A 19,813-nucleotide genomic window follows, 5' to 3' on the forward strand; every position below is an offset into this window, starting at 1 on the left:
ACTCAATATGAAAATTCAAATCAATTCAACCGTATCCACCCCCTACGTGAAGGGTTTCTTTCATCAGCTCAAATCCTTGTTTGTTCGATTTTCTTATTTGTTGGGTGTTTAACCGAACAAATTAGTTTCGAGTTTTTAATGTTTGATGTGAATTAAAAATGAACTGAAAAAACAAATTGAATCAAACAACCATACTTTTATATAATATTAAAATTGATGCATACCAAACTTGGCAAATTTGATTTGATTATTCAATTTGGTTTCATTTTCAAAAACGACATTAATTTAGTGCTAGTTGTTATGTGTAGTGTTGGAATATGCCTAAAATTCTAATTCCTATATGTATTAGGACTCTATTAATGAAGTGTTTGGGAGAAGGATAACTTTGTTATCATTGGCTAACTAGGAAGTATAAATTCAATTAGGATTAATATTCCTAATGCCATATAGACTATTTATTCACTATATATACACTACCTTATTCACCTTTTAGAAGACACCAAACCGAACACACAATGTAGACATTGATGTGAATAAGGGGAAAAGGGGGTGTGTGTGATGTGAGGAATATAAGTTAATTCTTACCCTTTTGGGTACTTCTTGTAGAGAGAGAAACACTTTGTGGGTTTTTCTTCTAAGGGCATATTTACTAGAGATATTCTCTATTTGGTGATTCTCCACCAATTTTGTACTCCTTTTGATGATTAGTGGATGGCTCGAATCTTTCGCCCGTGGATGTACGCTTCAATGCAGAACCACGTAAATCTCTTGTGTTATTTATTATTTTGCTATATTATTGTTTGTTAATCAAATCCATTATTAAATACCTACCGAATGGTTTCGATTCCGCTGCGCATACCAATCCGGTCAAGAACCGGTCACGACAATTGGTACCAAAGATTCAAGAATCGGTATCAATGTTACAACATGTAGAAAATGTGCAACTGTGACTGTGATTCTCAATGTATAGGTATTATACAGCTACAATTTTGATATGTTACACTGAAGGAAAAAAAAAACAATTATCACTGCATCTCAACTCATCGGCCTTTGCCTATGGACTAAACCCTCTAATTCCCCAAATCACCTACTTCAGGTCTGCAATGCATTAGCCACTATAGATGCACAAAAGCCGAACCAAGCTAAATAACTAGAATAAACCGACAAATTTGATTCGGTTCGGTTTTGAAAATAAAATAATTTAGCTCACTTTTGATACAAACCAAGCCGAAAGACTGAACCGAACCGGTGGGTTTGAAAATCTTAAATCCTTTGTAAAAAAATCAGTTTGGCTCAATTTTTTTAAAATCAAATTATGTTCGGTTTGATGTAAATCGAATGCACATCCTATTTGGCATATGATGCACCCTTGTATCTGCATCAAGTCAAAAATGAAGTGCATTTATGTGTGCCTTGGATCATGTACTGCAGACGACAATGGAAGAGAGTAGAGGATCAGAAGCCCCGGTAATGATTGCGCCCTTCCTCTGAACATCAAGTAAATAACTCAAAGCACTTCCTGTAATAACCTCACCGGGAATCATTACAGGGATCCCCGGTGGATATGGACATATAAGCTCACCGCAGACCTCCCCGACGCTTTCTCTGATATTCACTCTCTTTTTAGTTGCGAAAAATGCATCTCTCGGATTCAACCTCATGCTAATATCAGCAAATGGTAGATACCCTCTGTTGATTGATCCGCCTTTCGTATTTTTGCCTTGTAAGGATGATGATAAGTCTTTTAATCCTGAAACTAGCCTCTCAACATGCTCTTTGCTAGTTCCAAGATTAATTGCAAATGTAATAGATTGAGTTCCAACAAGCTCGGATATTACTTGATGATTCCTACATAAATAATCATCTGCATTGTAACCAGATAAACCGAGCTGCCAAAAACCAACGGTAAGCCGCAAAGGATCCATGCTGCTCGGATGCTCTAGCAAACTAATACCTGGTACTTGTTTGATTAAAATTTTCGCTTCAATCGCCAACTCCATTGCTTTCTCAAAAACAGTTTCAGGGTTTTCAGCAATTTGAGCTCTAGCTGCATCTAATGATGCTAAAAGTAGATAACTAGGACTTGTGCTTTGAAGCATCTGAAGGCACCGACAAATTCGTTCCCTATCCACAAGTTTTCCTGACATGTGTAACATTGATGACTGAGTGAGAGAACATAGAACTTTGTGTGTGGATTGTACAACAAGATCAGTGTCCTGCTTCAGCGCTGAAGGAGGCATCTGCGCGTGAAATCCCAAATGTGCTCCGTGAGCCTCATCAACAATCAAAGCAACTCCATAAGAATGACAAATCTGAGAAATCTCACTCAGGTTGCTACATATACCATGGTAAGTTGGGGAAGTCACAAAAACTGCTGCTGCCTTGTGACCCTCCATCTCCAATTCTCTAATTGATTTTTTCACCTGAGTAACACCCGATTAACGAATTGATATCATAAATGAAATAAATTAATCTAAAAAATCAAGCATTTAATGTTACCTGAGATGGAGTAACCTCACCAGCAATATCCCATTTATGATCATACTCAGGCATCATGTACTTCGGAATAGCTCCAGACAATACCATAGCTGATACGGCTGATAAATGGGAATTGCGAGGGAGGATTAGATATTCCCCAGGAGAACAAGTCGCCATTATCGCTGCTTGTATCCCACATGTCGTACCTCCAACAAGGAACCATGTTTCCCGCGATCCAAACAATTCTGAAGCTAGTATTTGTGCCTCTAATATCGGTCCCTCGGGTGAAAAAAGGTTGTCTAGCTCTGGAAGCTCAGGCAAATCATGAATGAATGGTCTTAAACCTATGAGCTGCGCTAGTGAAGACGGTGCAGCACGCCCTCGGTTATGGCCAGGAAAATGAAAGCTTGCTGCATTTTCTGCTGCTGAAGCTTTCAATGCCTTAACCAATGGAGGCAACTTATCCGCCTCACTTATTGGAGATTTTGAAATAAACGATTCTTCTAATATGTCTGATTTGGCTTTCCCTACATTGCTACTTCTCTGCTGTTTCTCTTCCGTGGTCGTCTGCTGCACGACTCTCCGAGAATAAACTAAAGAATTGAATTCTAGGAGCTTGACTTTCAATATTATAAGAATTCAGTTGAGCTGAATTCGTGCATTTTTAGACTTTTAAAACATTATGTAACAGAATGAACATGCATATGCAGAAACTTATCATAACCTATGAAATAATCTATGCAATAACATCAATATAACAAATTTGGAGCCACCATTTACGGCTAATAATATGAATTTAAGATTAGAACACAAAAATAATGTGCAATTGTAAGCAGTCCATCACAATTAAGAAGAGTGTTTATTTTCTTATACTGCACAAAAACAAAAATGACAAAAATGGGTTTAAATTTATAACAAACTACTGTAGATTGTATTTGGTCTCCTTAAACACATTCTAAATAAGTTACCTGAGAAGTAAAAATGCAATTCCCTTGTCTTGTTCTGGTTCTTCTGAAAGTGCAGCTGCTGGTACTGAAAATTCTGCAAAACTAAATGAAAATAATATGAATTTGCATTAAAACATTATGTTATATGCAAGAAGAAAAGTAGAGAGAGAGAGAGAGAGAGTTACAAGAGAGGGTGACGAGACGCAATCCATTACAGCTCTGTTATCCAGTGAGTGAGAAAGAAGCACCAGAAGAACAGGTTCCAATATTTGAAAGCTCGGTGGGTTGGGTTAATGGCAACCCAGTCTTTAGCCATTTTTCACAAAAATATCAAAAGAAAAATAAAAATAGGCAAAACATATTTTTGGATCCATGCACTTTATACTTTTTCGAATTAGGCCCCTCTACTTTTATTTATCAGCATTGAGTCTCTGATTTTTAATTTTATAGATATTAGATAATATCCATTACGAAAATAAAGTGTGTTCTTGTAACAATTGTTGTTTGGTATGTCGGAATCCGAAGAGGCTGAGTCACGGATTAAGTCGCTTTCTTTTAGACGTTTCGCAGCACAGCTCGAAGGTGCAAAGCTGACTGACAACCGCGGCGTCCTTAGAATAAAAACAGCCGGAAAAATGTTGTTATTACTACGGTGTGATAACAATTCTATAAAATACTTTCTTTGACATTGTTCTGTTTTTTCTGTATCTTTGCAAATGAAGAAAAAACCCAATATTTATAGGTTTTAGAAAGTAGAGCTGTTAGAAATGCAACTAATATTGAATTTTTTTTTGATAATAAATAAAATTCACAACAGTCAAAACGTAGTAGTAAAACCAAAAGATGTGTTTTATTTGAAAGTAAAATTGTTACGTAAGAATTAAATCCAAAAAATAAAGTGCTAGCCGAACCAAACCACCCAGACCAGGCCGGCCAACCGGACGGCACGCGTGTGGTAAATATCACAAGATGTAACTTCTAACACATTTACAAAACTGGGTATCCCTAGAGGTCCAAACACCGGACGTCGCGCGTGTGGTAAATACAGAAAGATGTAACTCCTATCCCGTTCACAAAAGTGGATACCTATTTGATTGCTCTGCCTCTGTTTTAGTAGCCGCCAAACAGTTTGTCCATCTTTTTTTTCACGTTTTTGGTCAATCAATACAATTCAGAAAACGGTTATTATTTTTTTACTTTTTTTTTTGATCAAAAGGATATTGGTATTAAGAAAATAAACTTACAACCTAAAACTAGAAACTATCCCTATGAAACTGCTGTAAATAAATTTTCTTACAGCCTTGAGCAACATTATGAGCCCGCATATTAAAACATCTAGGGATATATAAGAACTTTGATTCTTGAAATGAAGATCAGAGATGCAAAATATCCAAACAAACACCCCAAACATCAGATTTGCATGAAGACTGTAAGTTAAGAGTCTGAGATATTTGCAAGGCATCCCCTTCAAAAATCACTTGTTTCCAGTCATTTGAAATTGCCCATAGCATAGCCTGTCTGAGTGCTAAAAATTCTAATGTCTCAGGATCCCAGATATGTCGAAAAAAAGCTGAGAATTTGTCTCTAATAACACCTAAGTGATCAATAGCCACCACCCCCATCGTTCCAAATTTAAACTTGATATTTAAAGCTGCATCATAATTAAGTTTCAAAGTACCTGGAAGTGGAAGCTGAAATCTATGATGTATTAAAGCAGGAATACCCTTTGGAGGACCTGTGTATAAAGGAATATGATAAGTGATGAATTCTTGACAAACTTGCCCTGCCTGAATAGTTGTTTCTAATGGATGAATTTGAAGATGCTCAAAAATTGCTTGATTTCTTGATTTCCAGATTTGCCATAACAGGAAACAAAATAATTGCATACTTTGACCTGAAGCATCCAATTGCTGAAGTTGATGAACAATAGTTAACCAGATCTGAGAGAATTGAACCTGTGGTAAATCTGCCACTCTCAATGAAAGAGGACTTAGATACCAAACTTGAATAGTCTGCGGGCATTGAAAGAAAATATGTTCCACAGTTTCCTCATGTCCACAATAGCTGCACACACAGTCAATTTGCAACCTATGTTGCATAGCTGTTCCACAAGGTAGCCCTTTTTTGATTGCTCGCCAAATGAAAATCTTTATCTTATTAGGAACATTTAAATTCCACAAAAATTTCCAATGAGCAGCAGTAAAGTGAGGAATAGGAAAATGCTGTGAAGAACAAGTAGTTTGTAAGGCTAAGTGATAACCTGATTTCACAGTGAATTCTCCATTGGCAGTATACTTCCAAATCAACCTATCAGGTACTTGAAATAAAGATAGTGGCATGGAAACTATGAGATCAACATCCTGTTGTTGAACTAGAGTATATACTTTTCTTACATCCCAGATTGAAGTTTGGTGATAGAAAAGATCTGATACTTTGACAGAGTTGTCAATAATAAAATTTGAATTTCTTAATTGAGGAAGAAAAGGATAAGTCGTAGGTACCCAAGGATCTGTAAAACACTGAACTTGCTTTCCTGAATTAATCTGCCAAAGTAAACCTTGTTGCAATAATCTTAATCCATGTATCATGCTTCTCCATCCCCAAGATGGTGCTTTACCAATTGTAGCATGTAATATATCAGTTTTTGGAAAATACCTGGCCTTAAGAACCTGAAATAAGAGAGATTGTTGAGATTGAACCAATCTCCAAACTTGTTTTGCCAATAAACTTTGATTACAATAATTCAAATCCTTAAAGCCTAATCCCCCCTGCCATTTCCCTTGACAAAATGCAGACCAAGCAATCCAATGGATTTTATGTTCATCTCCCTGTTGTCCCCACCAATATACAGCCACTAATTGATTTATTTTAGCACACAAAGACTTAGGCAATTTAAAACACATCATTGTGTATATTGGAATAGCAGTAATTATTGCCTTAATTAGAACTTCTTTACCTCCTATTGACAGATACTTTTCTTTCCAACCATGAAGTTTGTGCTGAATCTTATGAACTATATGATTGAAAGTTTGAGTTTTAGAAGCTCCAATAAATGTAGGTGTACCTAAATACATATGATGGGAATTCTGATGTTGTATGTTGAAAAGCTGTGAAATCTGATTTCTCCTTTCAATTGTCACATTTGCACTAAAAAATAATGCTGACTTGCCAAAGTTTATCTGTTGACCACTGGCTAGAGCATATCTTTATAAAAGCTATTGTATCTCTGTCACACTGTGAACATCTGCCTTTGAGAAGATAATTGAATCATCAGCAAATAATAAGTGTGAAAGCACTGGACCTTGTTTAGTCAGCTGAATACCAGAAATCTGTTTGTACAGAACAGCTTGTTCTATCATATGAGAAAATCCTTGAGCACAAAGAACAAATAACAGCGGAGATAAAGGGTCTCCTTGCCTAATACCCCTGGTAGGATGAAAAGAATCCTTGAATCTGACCATTGATTTGAATGGAAAATGTAACTGTACTTACACATTCCATAATCCATTGGATAAAGATCTCAGAAAAACCCCATTTCAGAAGGATAATATAAAAAAACTGCCATTCAAGTCTGTCATAGGCTTTACTAATGTCAAGTTTTAAAGCCAATTTGTTGATTGTATTTGCTCTTCTGATGTTTAAAAGAATGAAAAACTTCATGAACCAACAAAATATTTTCTGATATAACTCTTGACTTAACAAAAGCATTCCGAGAAGGACTGATGATCTGAGGCAGAATATTTTGCAGTCGACTAGTTAAGATTTTTGAAATGATCTTGTATACCACATTGCATAGACTGATTGGTCTAAAGTCAGCTACCTCCTGAGGCCATTTTTTCTTTGGGATCAATGCTATAAGAGTATGATTAATACTCTTTAACATTCTGCCTTTAATAAAGAAAGATTGTACTACTTGAATAATCTGATTTCCTATCACAGGCCAATAAACTTGAAAAAAATGGGATGTGAATCCATCAATACTTGGGGATTTCCAAGAGTTTATAGAAAAAACTGCTCTCTGTATTTCAGCTTCTGTTATTGGACATATAAAAGATTTATTCATATCTGTTGTAATTGCTTCTGGGAAATTCTGTAAACAGGATTCAATACCTGTAGGATTACTGGTCTGATATAATTGTTGAAAATGCTGCACTATAAGAGCTTTAAGTTCTTCTGGATCAGAACTCCAAATACCATGTCCATTAATCAAACCAGTAATGGTATTTCTCCTATTCCTGTCTTTACATTTCGCATGGAAATATTTAGTGTTGTTATCACCACATTTCAACCATTGTTGTTTTGATTTCTGTGCCCAAAACAATTCTTCTTGCTTAATAGTCTGACTCAACTCATATTCTAATTGTCTGATAATGAACCAGTCAATTGTTGTTGAAGATTGTTGTTTAAGGAAACAAATTTTATCCTTCAAAACGGACTGAGTCAGATTTGAATTTCTTTGAGTTGTTAAATGCCACTGTCTCAGCTGATGTCTAGATGCTTTCAATTTAGTGAATACTTGAAATAGAGGTGAACCAGATACATGTTTTTGCCAAACCCTGTTAATGATTTCATATACTTCAGAATTTCCCACCCATCTCCTATCAAATCTAAATAAATTTGATCTTCTGGGAATGTGTTGTTGAGTATTAATTAGCAAAGGGCTATGATCAGACCCTAAATCGTGTAAATGAAGAACTGTAGCCTGTGGAAACATGTGTAACTAACTCTCTGAAGCAAGAAGTCTATCTAATCGAAGTCTGATTAAATCTGGATAAGCCCTTCTATTTGTCCATGTAAAATGGCAACCTGTATATCCAACATCAAGTAGAGATAAATGGTGAATCAGCTGTAGAAAATGAAAATGGGACACAGGAGCATAAGGAAGACCTCCTTCTTTTTCAGAGGGATACATTATGTCATTGAAGTCTCCACATATTACATAATTATGAAACAACTTATTGTGCAAAGCAGCTAAGACTTGAAACTGAGTACATCTGACAGTAGCTAAACTATGAAGATGGCAAAAGATAATATCAAACACCGCATCATTTGGTAGTTGAACTGAAGCCACAACAAAAAAAGAGGAAGTCATTTGGATATGTACAATGACTTCTTCATTCCATAGCAAAAGTAATCCACCAGCAGTACCTTGTGGATTCACTACACACTGATTTTTAAACCCCAACATATGTACATACTTCATTGCTAGCTTGCTTTGATTCTTTGTTCCAGACAAAAAGACTAAAGATGGGGAATACTTATCACACAAACCATATAAATGGTTTCTTGTCAGAGGAGTCCCCAACCCCTGACAATTTCACACCAACAGTCTCATTTAGAATTGGGAGACTCTGAAAGGTGAGTCTCCTTAACCTCATCAGCCGAGATATCATCAATGTTACCTCTTAAAGGACTGGTATGTGGTACCCTTGGAATTCCAGCATACCCCCATATGTGATTCACCCCCTCTGTAACAGTTGTGAGTGGTGCATATTGATCCTTAAGAAAAGAAGTAAGATAATTTGTAACTGGAGGATTAATAGAAGCAAGCCACAATTTTCCAACTTCAGCCTCTGATTCTTGCATAATTCCTTTACCTTTCAATGCTTTGTAATCTGCAAATTATAAACCAGAATCAATATTCAATTTCCTTTTATGAGTACCTTGTACCTCTTGTGGTTCTTTGATAACCAAACCTGGTCGAAATGACTGTGTTCTGGCTTTCTTTTTCCAAGTTGGCCCTTTTGTAGTAATTGTATTTGGCTGACAGAAAGGCTGAGAAGGAATCTGAGTTGCAGTTGGTTTAATAGAAAAAGATTGATTGCATTGCACCTCTGAATCACTAATTTCCTGTTACAAAACAGAAATCTCACTTCTATCTAACTCAGTACATTCTACTGCAGTTGTAGATGTCAGGACCTGAGTTGGATATAGAAAGTCTACATCAATCTCTATCTTTTGCTCCAAAGTAAGAATATCCTCTCTATCAATATAACCATATTTTTCTTGCATATGAGGATTAAGAAACGGCAACAATCTAGGAGGATTATGGTTAATAGGATAAGGGCCATGTATTGGAGTAGTTAGCATAGGATTAGTAGTAACATCCTGAATATTACCCTGAGTAGCAATTATAGTAGAATACACTGGCTCAGACACAAACAAATAAAAAGGATAATGAGATGATGGTGAAGTCATATTTTCTATAAGTGCATCAATCATTTTACCCTTACCCTTAGAGCAGTGAGAAGAACCAGGTGCCATGGTACCATGTGTACCACAATCTCTAGTTTGTAAAAGAGGTGACATACTAGTATTATTGTGTGTCCTAATCATTGGGGACTCCCGTCGAAAATATCTAGAAGCAGACTGTATATTTGGAGTTGGAGAACTGGGACCAACTTCAGATGGAGTAGCATGATGTAGAGCCAGAGTAAGTTGTGAAGAGTGCAAAAGATGTGGGGCCTTCATCCAAAAACCATACTCAAACATCTCATCAGTATATAAACCAACCTCTTCTTGTTCTTGCTTCATTTGGCACTCCCAATTCATATGGCCAAGAAAACCACAAAAGAAGCAAAAATCAGACAACTTTTCATATTTAAAGGAAACCCATGTTTTAGCTGGAAACCTCGTATGGTTAAAGAAACCTTTTAACAAAGGCTGCACTATATTAACTCCCACTTTAAAATGAAGAAACCTCTTTCTCCATGCAGGCACATCCGCAGAAATATCAACTTCAAAGAACTCAGAAAATAAAGAACCAATATTAACAGCGTTTTGCATAGTAATCTGATTAGGAGGTAAGTTTGTTGCATGCACCCAAAAGATAGTTGTTGAAAAATCAATTTGCTGGATAGTCAGATGTGGAGGCCATTCCTTCATAATAATGTGTTGATTAAGTATGTTCCATGGTCTTTCAGCTAACACAAAATTATAATCTTCTTGAGAGACAAATTCAAAAGTAAGCAAACCATCCTCAACTCTATTAATTTGAACAACCTCTTGAAGATGCCAAGTCTCCGCAACCTTGTTACGTATGGTTTTCAGACTGAATTTTTTTTTTGTTATTAATTTCCCAACCAGAACATACCTTGGTTGCATAGGAGGCTCTTCAATCGCCTCCTCTAAAACCAGTATTGGTTCAGCCATCACCAGTTGGTTTGTGCGCTGGACTATCTCAGTCATTTCTTGGGAGTGATTAGAATCAACATGCAAAGGTGGATCCATACTTATCAGAAGCTTGGGATTAAGAAACAGTATAAAAGAGCAAGAACATAATATATGAGTAATGGGTTATTGTTGATCCAATTCCTCACTTAGTTGTTGCAAATGTTGGTTGATGATGAGTTTAATTCCAAAATTTGATTAATTGTTGGTGTTTTTTATTTATTTATATTAACAGTTATTTATATTTTTATGCCATTGAAAATTGATGTCAAACTTTCTTGAAATTTGTTTCAAACAAATTTGATTTGATTCTAAACTTTTTTTGAAATAATTTGTTTCTAAACTTAAAACTTCCATATCATATAAATCTATTTCATCCGCAGTTCCTCTTTATGGGTGTATTAAATCAGTCTAAATATTACAAAAAATATTAATTTATAATTGCAATTGCTAATATTTTATTTGTTTGTGTTTTTGTTTTCTAAATATATACTTAACATATATTTTGAGTTTATAATCAATTTTGTTCTAAATCTGTCTTTTCCTTTTTATCAATTTGTCCCATTTTTAGAGCTGATTCAGCTCATGTAGTTCACCTCCAATAATGTGTGAGTACATTTCTTTAAATATCTATCTGCTCCTTAGTTTTGTACGTTGCGATCAATTAACACTAAATGAGGGGCCTCCCAAGCATACCTTATTCTCTCCGTCGTCAATTGGTGGAACTTCTCTACTATCAAGTAAGAGTAAATTCGATTTTTTTTATTTTTTAATCTAAATGACCAGGTACGAGTTGGTGTATCTTGTTCTGAATAATCATGACACCTCAATTCTGCGTTCTACAAAATCAAGGTAATATTTATATTAGTTTAATCGCTATCAACGGTAAGTAATTTCTATTTTTATGTTTTATTTTTATATATTGTTACCGTTCGTTTAGCAAATTATTATGGTATTTTAATTTGTTAAATGAATGTGTATTTGGATGGTTCAATGAGTAGCCGCTAAGTCCATTTTTACTTTTTAGACTAGTTCATCATCTTGATGAGATGATTTTTTTTTTATAGTTATATATTTTTATTTTTGGCCAAAAACAAATTCAATAAAATGAATTCTCCTAAGCAATATGAAAAAATCACAAAATTCTTCATATTCTCAATTTTAATCATAAAGCACTTTTTCTTTTATTTTTCAAATCCAACAAAAAAATCCAACATGTGTGCACTCCATGCATCCTTAATTTGATTAAGATAAAAAAAAGTTATACATCTTTTTGATATTAACTTTTTAAAATTCTGCATTTCTTTTAAAAGTAAGTCTAGTTATCGATTTTTTTCGGTCTCACTTAACAGTGATAATACTTTTTATGACAAAAAATCTAATGTCTACAAAATAAAATTATACGGATATATGAAATTGAACATTTATATAAAGTCCGCAAACAATATCAACATGCTTAAATATAGAAGGTTAAAATTACTTCTAAACGTCTTATTATTTGTTCTTTATCTGCATATTGAAGGAAATATACAGATAAAACAACCATCAAAACATTTATAATAATATAAGATCTACCAAATTTAAGGTTAGATCCATCGTCGGAATTCGACGACCGTCAAATTTATCTAATTTTTGAATTATGATATAATATGAATACAAGACTATTAAATTAACCAAAATTTACGTCAGATCCATTATTTAATTGTGACAATCAGTCATTGAAATCTGGTGGCCAGATATCGAAATTCAAAGTTAGGTCGATCATCTGATAAAAAATAAAAGAATATATATTATACTTTTTTTCAATTTTGGTAATTTGATCTCACATGAATACAATAATATAAGATCCACCAAACTCAAAGTTAGGTCGATCATCTGAATTTCTCGATAATTAAATTTATCTAAATTTTAAATTGTGATATAATATGAACACAATGGTATTAAATCAACCAAAAGTCACGTTAGTTCCACTAGTTGACTCTGATGATCAGTCATTAGAATTTGATAGTGGGACACTGGAATCCAACGGTCGACGTTGATTATCGCGTGGTATGGCGACCAGCGACAATTAGGCGGTGATAGTGGTGGTAGTCTTAGATAAAAATAAATGAACGAAGGATCAAAACATTCTTAAACTTGACACGAAAGATTAAATACGTCCAGAGTTATGAAATCGAATCAAAAACCCGCGCCTATGGCAAATCGGGTCAAACACACTCTTCACGCACCCTTGGCCATTTTCACACCGTGTGTGAAACTATTTGACTTTTCGTGCAATTTTAAAAGTATTTGACTTTTCGTGCCAAGTTAAGGGATTTTTTTAATCCTTTATTCAAAAATAAATTGAGTATGTTTAGAGTCTTTTCTATTTTTAAGATAATTTTAAATTAAGCTTTCCTTTGTTGTATTTTTGGAAATTTTAAAAGTAGAAGATATAGATAGAATTTCCAATATAAAAATAAAATAAACATAGAAGGCATTTATAATTTATAGTATTGTTTTTATTTTTTCAAGCATCGGGAATTTAAATTACATATTTTTTTTTGTGATATAGATATTTTTGTTTATTGAAATGTTTGGTTTTGCTCATTTATGTTGATTCATCTATTAAATGTCAAAATATCAATTAATTACTATTTTTTAATTCCATCAGGTGTCATGAACGAATTTCAACTGTAAAATAACATTTTTAAATTTTCACATTCAAACTAATCCTCATTTGAGCTGGATAAATTCCTTACAAATGTCAAAATATCAATTAAATTTTTTGTGCCAATTTCATTAGGTGTCCTGAACGAATTCTAACTATAAAATAACATCTTTAAAGTATCAATTAGACTTCTTTTATCACAAATTTTGGTATTCAATTCATAATTGATGCTATTAGTAATATTTTTGATGAAAGAAGAGTAAGGAAAACCAAACAATGCCTTAAATAATTCCTTAAAAGGAAAGCAATCAGACAAAATAAATCAGAGAAATCCGCACAAATTGGGTTGGTCCTTTTTTCTAGACGTAACATTAACTCACCTTTTTTTTTATTATAACACCACACAGTTACATTTATACGTAACCTTTTTGTTCAGAAAAACAAAAAGACAGCGAAGATAGATCATATCATACAATACACAATCAAAATCTTGCAAAACTAAGGTAAAACTCTAAATCATTTGGATCTACGCTTCCATTTTCTTTTCATTTCTTTCATTTCGATTCTCATTTCTTTTACTTTTCTTTAATTTCTTATATCTGTTTGTAATTGCTAGATTTGGCAAGTAATTCTTGTGAATTTCATTACAAATTAATTGATTGTTTTTGTGAATTTCCAATTTCAGATGGGGAATTAGGGTTTTTGAATATTAATTGACAGAATTGATTGATTCTTGCAGGTTTAATTAATTTTTGCAGCTTGTTGAATTTGTAGATATAAAATCTCACTCTCTTCTGATTTTAAAGAAGAGAGTGAGAGGAATTTATTTTAATTTTTTTATTAAATAATAAAGAAGAAATGGAGTATGAAACGACAAGTAGTTGGATATTGGAAGGAATGTATCACTACCCACATGTATTTGGGGGCTTAATGTTAACAGCAGCATTGCTGGGTTTATCAACAAGCTATTTTGGTGGAATTGGGATTGCTACTTGTTTCCCTTCCTATATGTGTTGGGATCTTGGTGTTTTCTGCAAGAAGAAATACGATAGCAAGAGGCGTATTCGTGTTTACATGGATGGTTGCTTTGATCTCATGCATTATGGTCATGCTAATGCTTTGAGGCAAGCTAAAGCTTTGGGTGATGAACTTGTTGTTGGTGTTGTTAGCGATGAGGAAATCATTGTCAATAAAGGTCCTCCTGTTTTGCCCATGGAAGAGAGGTACTTTCTCTGTCCACCATGCTTTGTTTTCTTTTCTTCAATTGATTATATTTAGATGCTTGAAAATTTATGATCTTTGTTTTTAGTTGTTTTTCTGCATTCTATAGTTTAAGGGTGCTTGTTCCCTTCGTCGTTTAGTAATTGTGAACTTTAATGCATTGGTTCTCTAGTGAATTCATCCTTTCCTGCTATGCTCAGGAATCTATGTTTTTGTTCATTCACTTGGCAGCTTTTGTATTTCAGATTAAATATTTGCTTGGTGCCAAAGAACCGTGGCAGGTTATTTTTGCCAAGAATTATTAGGATAAACATTAAATTATGTTCAGTGTAGTCTTTAGGTCGCAAATGCAAATTTATTGTTTAGGTGGCATTGCAATTCTGAACCAATATCTTTTGATGAAAACACTGTTTTGTTTAACATGCTATTCATGTAATATGTAGTAAAAAATTATATGCGACTCTCGATCTTTCTGAGATTTAGCCCTAAACTGCATTATGGGAAAAAAAATCGATAATAATGATCCTCACTGTTTTCAGATTTAAGAGGGGAGTTCCTATAGATGTTCTTTTGGTTGTAATTAAAGATGGACTTGAATTTCTTAATTACAAGATGGTAGTCCATGGATGATAATTATGAAATATAATGCAATTTAAATGAAATATAATTCTAGTCTAATGTAAGATTCTTTTAGGCTGGCTCTTGTCAGTGGGTTGAAGTGGGTGGATGAAGTTATAGCTAATGCTCCTTACGCCATTACGGAGCAATTCATGAACAAACTTTTCAATGAGCATAAGATTGACTATATTATACATGGTGATGATCCTTGCCTGCTCCCTGATGGAACTGATGCTTATGCATTGGCCAAGAAAGCTGGACATTACAAGCAGATTAAGCGTACTGAAGGAGTCTCCAGCACAGATATTTTAGGTACTAGTTCTTATCTTTAGGAATCTCAAGAGTAATTTCCATAAATATTATGCTAATTTTGGTAGCAAAAGGCTGGGCTTTTGTTAAATATTGTTTACACGACTGTAATAAATTTCTTGAGGTTGTCATTGATGTGAGATCAAACTTTTTCGAGAATGATTGATACGAGAAGTACTCTGCCTTATTTGATTCATCATTTTTTTATCATACTAAATGTAATTGAGCTTATGCTCTGACCCACTGTGTTTGAGCTAGATAGATTGTTTGTTGAATTTGTTGTATGATGGCATACCACTAGAGCTGACAATTGCACCGCATCAGGTAGGCTTCAGTTGTTCCGTTAGGGCTTCATGCCATTTGGAATGCTGTCTTTTCCCAGTTAGGTCTGGTTTTGTTTTGCTTAGACTTTGGGCACATTCCTGTCACTACTTTTGATATTCATTTTGGGTCATTTTTACTTTTAGTTCACATACGTAATTGCGCAGATTTTAATATTGCTTTGTGTTCCTTCAGATATTTTTTAATTTTATAATTAACTATATTGGATAAGTTCAAGTTACTTGAGTGCAAAATTGCTATAAAGTTTCTTGTTGATGTATAATTTATATGAATGCATGTAGGAAGGATACTTTCTGCCAACAATGCAAAAGTGTCTGAAGGTGATGGTGAGAATTTGTATGTGCCCAAAGATGCTTCTAAGGGAAATCAATGCAACAATGCTCATTTATCTCAATTTCTACCAACATCCCGGCGAATAGTGCAATTTTCAAATGGCAAGGTACTTCTGATATCCTTTTGGGGCTACATATGCATAAGCATGCTTCTTTTTGCCAAGTCACCATATCTGCCTCTTGTATACCTAATTCCTATAACTTGAATTTGCCTGATCTTTTTACATCTGTCATGCACAAACATTCGTTACGATCCTGCAACTTTCTTTTAGCAGATGTGACATACACCTTCCTCTTAGAGGATCCTTAATTTTTCAGTATATAAGCTTCATCAGCTGAGATTTAACCCTATTTTAAGCCAAAAACAATGTACTCAATCAGATGCAATTTCATAACTAATATCTGTATGATGAGACTCTTGCTATTAACATTTTTTGGTTCATAATGGACTTATTCGCTGCATGCCTAAGCGACGCTACTGTTAATCTCTATTGCATAGGCTAAAGTGCTAAATTTCAGGGCTTTAGTCTCCCCAAACTTTTATTGTGTTGATTTACATACTTGCCTTTATTTTGTAACATAATAATTCAGTTACTATGTATAGGTAAAACTTTTTCATTTTGATTGGGTGTTTGTGGTTCATTTATAAATTTATGCTCTGTTTTGAAGTGACATGAAGGAAGTTGGCAGAAAATGTAGTTTTTGACTTTCTCCTTCCTTTTTACATTTCATTTTAATTAGCACTACCTCATATTTTATTCAAACTCAGGGACCTGGACCAAATGCTCGTGTTGTGTACATTGATGGGGCATTTGATCTCTTCCATGCCGGACATGTGGAGGTACTCTTAACTGTCACTCTGTTTATATTTGTATTTCCGTATTTTTGTAATTATCATTTTCTTGTATAGTTCATGAATTTCAAATTAATGATACATGCGATATGAGTTGTTTCCCTATTTCCAGACTGAAGTTTCTGGCTTTGCTCTAGCTTCAGTCTTAATTTTTCATATTCATGTGATGTTCATTTCTATTTTTAACATATTATTTTCACCTTGCTATGATCGAGGCTTTCTACTTTAATCTTGAAATGAGCCTATTAGGAGAGTCAACATGCTTACAGTTTCAACTAGGCATCCCTGCATCACATTCACTTGGGATAACTTGTTACGACTCTAGTAGCAGCGGGAAACATTTTAAGGTTGGATTTGATGATTTTGGATGACTTTATAATGATTCTTGGAAATCACTAAACCAATTTAAAGAGTTACTTCTGATAAAAGAAAATTGTAAGAGTTTGGATGGTGACCAGGGAAGCTCTATATTGTTACCTCCATAGTTACCAGATTCGCTCTACCCCCCTAGTACCGCGTATCGATTCGTACGTTCCAGTTCGCGGTTCTCCGACGATCTGATTTGCCTTGGGACGCATATTGATTCGCCGGAGAAATGATCCGATTCGCCGGCCATTGTTGAAGTTGAAGTTGCAGGTTTTTTAGGGTTTTTTACTGAAGAAGAAGAAGAAGAAAATAGAAGAAGAGGAAGTGATTCACGTTATTTGGAGTTTTGGACTTTTAGTCTATCAAATAGAGAGTTTTTGGGCCCATTATGTTTAATGAGATGGGCTTTCTAATCAGAATCCAAACTAAGGATAGTTTTTCTTCTAAATTAATTTCTTTTGTCTAATCAGTTACCTGCTAAACAAAAAAATTTAAATAACATATATTTTAAATGGACAATTAATATTTTAAACAACTCAAAAAGTCAAAAACATTCCTTATTCTAATTTATGTCTATAAATTGAATCGTTATATATGAATAAATTAGTAATATATTATTGACCATCGAACCCATAATATTGTTTCGGAGTATCGCGTCCCGAAAGAGCGAACCGAAGAGTCCTACCTCCGGAGTATCGGATTCTCCAACTACAAGCGAATTGAGTACCTGTTCCCGTACCGCGAATCTCGCGTACTGCGAATCTGGTAACTATGGTTACCTCGTGCTAGGATTTATTAGTACTCAAAAATGGGAAATTTGTCTGTCACCCGAGTGAATTCCGTATGCAGACATTATGTCTCATTGCATTCTAATTTAGTAGTCAAAAACTAATTTAATATTCTGCATTTGCTGTAAATTTTGATACATATTGCTCTTCGGTCTGTTATTGGAAATTTGGGATGTACATTTTAATAATAGAGGTTGGTCCTGTTTTGTCTGCTCAGATTCTCAGGTCTGCTAGGCAGCTTGGAGATTTTTTACTGGTTGGGATCCATACTGACCAAATCGTGAGGTATGCTTGTTTCTCTATTCTCTTTGGGTCCCAACTTATTTTATATGTGCTTCATGACTGTAGTCTATATACATAAACTTATCATGTTACTGCATAAATTATACTAACAATCAGTCATTTTTTACAGTGAACACAGAGGGAAGCACTATCCAATTATGCATCTGCATGAGCGTAGTCTTAGTGTCCTGGCTTGTCGTTATGTTGATGAAATCATCATTGGTGCTCCTTGGGAAGTTTCCAGAGACATGGTGCGTATTATGTTTGTCCTTCTTAAATTAGTAGTTTTTTAATTAACGAAATGCTTGTTTGATTTACATTTTTTTTTAATATAGTGGGTTGTTAATGATCCCATGATGTTACATTTTTGCCTATTAGTGTGCTATCGACAATTTCATGATCTGCTTTTAAATTGCCTCGGCTCATGTGCGTAAACACCCATTAAACTGTATTGGTGAAAATGATAATCATGATAATGATAGTCATCGTCATAAGCATTCTTGTTGTTTACGACATCACTTAGAATGGTAATAGAAAATAATTTGAGATCTTTTTTCTTTATAATCAGATAACAACTTTCAACATCTCTCTGGTTGTGCATGGGACTGTTGCAGAGAGCAATTCCTTGTTGTCCGTAAGTTGTTTTCTGTTCTTTTTATGATCGAATCTCTTACTGCATTCTACTGTATTGTATTAACTAACTGTAAGTTGAAAAAAAAAAAATTGTAGGATACATCTGATCCCTATGCAGTTCCAAAGAGCATGGGAATGTTTCGGGTTCTTGAAAGCGCTAAAAATATAACTACCAGTTCTGTGGCCCAAAGGATAGTTGGCAACCACGAGGCTTATATGGTATTCCTTTTACTAAGCCCTTTGCTTTAGTTGCTCGAGTACAAAATGTTTTGGTTTGATTGTGGAAATAAAAAAGTTTAAGTTCACTTTTCAGTTTCGATGGCTTATTTTTGTAAGAGGTGTGTTAATGAATTTGTGTTACTTATGAATTTGGATTGTGAATACAGAGGCGGAATGCAAAGAAGTCAAAAAGTGAGGAGAAATACTACGCAGAGAAGGTGTATGTAACAGGAGATTAGTAATTAAAGATAGAGTATGTCTGGAGAGATAATTAAGCACAGCTGCCTTACCATATCATAGAAATGCCTATTTATTTGTTCAATTTGAATGGCGCGGAAAGAAGGGGATGGATATTTTGATTTTGATGTAACATTAATTCAGTGTAGGCAAACTTGGATGAAATTATGTGGTGTTTAGCTTTCCACTGCTTTTGACACCAATGTTGTAACCTTTTTGTGTAGTATTCTCTCTTTTTTCCTCCATAACTTGTCCCTGTACTAGAAAATGTCGATATTGAGTCATTGCATTTTCAATTTTATTACATTCAGTCCTATGGCAATGCGAGTTAACGGAATTAATGATTGTTTGAAAAAGCCAAATCATGT

At 34.4% G+C, this 19,813-nt stretch overlaps 3 protein-coding genes across 4 annotated transcripts; 1 reads left to right on the plus strand and 2 right to left on the minus strand.

Moving 5' to 3' along the window:
• Positions 1-928: 928 nt before the first annotated feature.
• On the minus strand, positions 929-3,723 carry LOC126670572 (uncharacterized). Of its 2 annotated transcripts, none has more exons than XM_050364332.2 (4): positions 3,611-3,723; positions 3,447-3,527; positions 2,500-3,045; positions 929-2,423 (listed from the first exon to the last, which is right to left on the minus strand). In XM_050364332.2, the coding sequence occupies exons 1-4, from the start codon at positions 3,635-3,637 to the stop codon at positions 1,419-1,421; spliced, it is 1,659 nt and encodes a 552-aa protein (XP_050220289.1). In that variant the 5' UTR covers positions 3,638-3,723; the 3' UTR covers positions 929-1,418. The 2 variants fall into 2 exon arrangements, with proteins under 2 accessions (XP_050220289.1, XP_050220288.1); XM_050364331.2 differs by having other exon boundaries at positions 2,500-3,048.
• A 1,075-nt stretch (positions 3,724-4,798) lies between these two features.
• LOC126668553 (uncharacterized) lies at positions 4,799-6,886 on the minus strand. The gene is made up of 2 exons (XM_050361743.1): positions 6,661-6,886; positions 4,799-6,618 (listed from the first exon to the last, which is right to left on the minus strand). Exons 1-2 carry the CDS (start codon positions 6,884-6,886, stop codon positions 4,799-4,801), a joined length of 2,046 nt encoding a protein of 681 aa, XP_050217700.1.
• Positions 6,887-13,637: 6,751 nt separating this feature from the next.
• Positions 13,638-19,693, plus strand: LOC126669515 (ethanolamine-phosphate cytidylyltransferase-like). The gene is made up of 10 exons (XM_050363003.2): positions 13,638-13,748; positions 13,985-14,468; positions 15,161-15,396; positions 16,017-16,174; positions 16,837-16,908; positions 18,292-18,359; positions 18,487-18,607; positions 18,925-18,990; positions 19,086-19,208; positions 19,376-19,693. The coding sequence occupies exons 2-10, from the start codon at positions 14,104-14,106 to the stop codon at positions 19,445-19,447; spliced, it is 1,281 nt and encodes a 426-aa protein (XP_050218960.1). The 5' UTR covers positions 13,638-13,748; positions 13,985-14,103; the 3' UTR covers positions 19,448-19,693.
• The last annotated feature ends 120 nt before the right edge of the window (positions 19,694-19,813 follow it).

Source organism: Mercurialis annua, linkage group LG2 (genome assembly GCF_937616625.2).
Source record: "Mercurialis annua linkage group LG2, ddMerAnnu1.2, whole genome shotgun sequence".
In the NCBI taxonomy this organism is placed as follows: Eukaryota; Viridiplantae; Streptophyta; class Magnoliopsida; order Malpighiales; family Euphorbiaceae; genus Mercurialis; species Mercurialis annua.

Coding starts and splice junctions, on each gene's coding strand:
- LOC126670572 (XM_050364331.2), bottom strand. CDS start 3,637: ATGGATTGCGTCTCGTCACCCTCTCTT. Junction 3,528..3,610: donor GCGTCTCGTCACCCTCTCTT/GTAACTCTCTCT, acceptor ATTTTCATTTAG/TTTTGCAGAATTTTCAGTAC. Junction 2,424..2,499: donor GTGAGGTTACTCCATCTCAG/GTAACATTAAAT, acceptor GGTGTTACTCAG/GTGAAAAAATCAATTAGAGA.
- LOC126668553 (XM_050361743.1), bottom strand. CDS start 6,886: ATGGTCAGATTCAAGGATTCTTTTCATCCTACCAGGGGTATTAGGCAA. Junction 6,619..6,660: donor CTCAAAGGCAGATGTTCACA/GTGTGACAGAGA, acceptor GATATGCTCTAG/CCAGTGGTCAACAGATAAAC.
- LOC126669515 (XM_050363003.2), top strand. CDS start 14,104: ATGGAGTATGAAACGACAAGTAGTTGGATATTGGAAGGAATGTATCAC. Junction 16,909..18,291: donor TCCATGCCGGACATGTGGAG/GTACTCTTAACT, acceptor TTGTCTGCTCAG/ATTCTCAGGTCTGCTAGGCA. Junction 18,991..19,085: donor AGAGCAATTCCTTGTTGTCC/GTAAGTTGTTTT, acceptor AAAAAATTGTAG/GATACATCTGATCCCTATGC.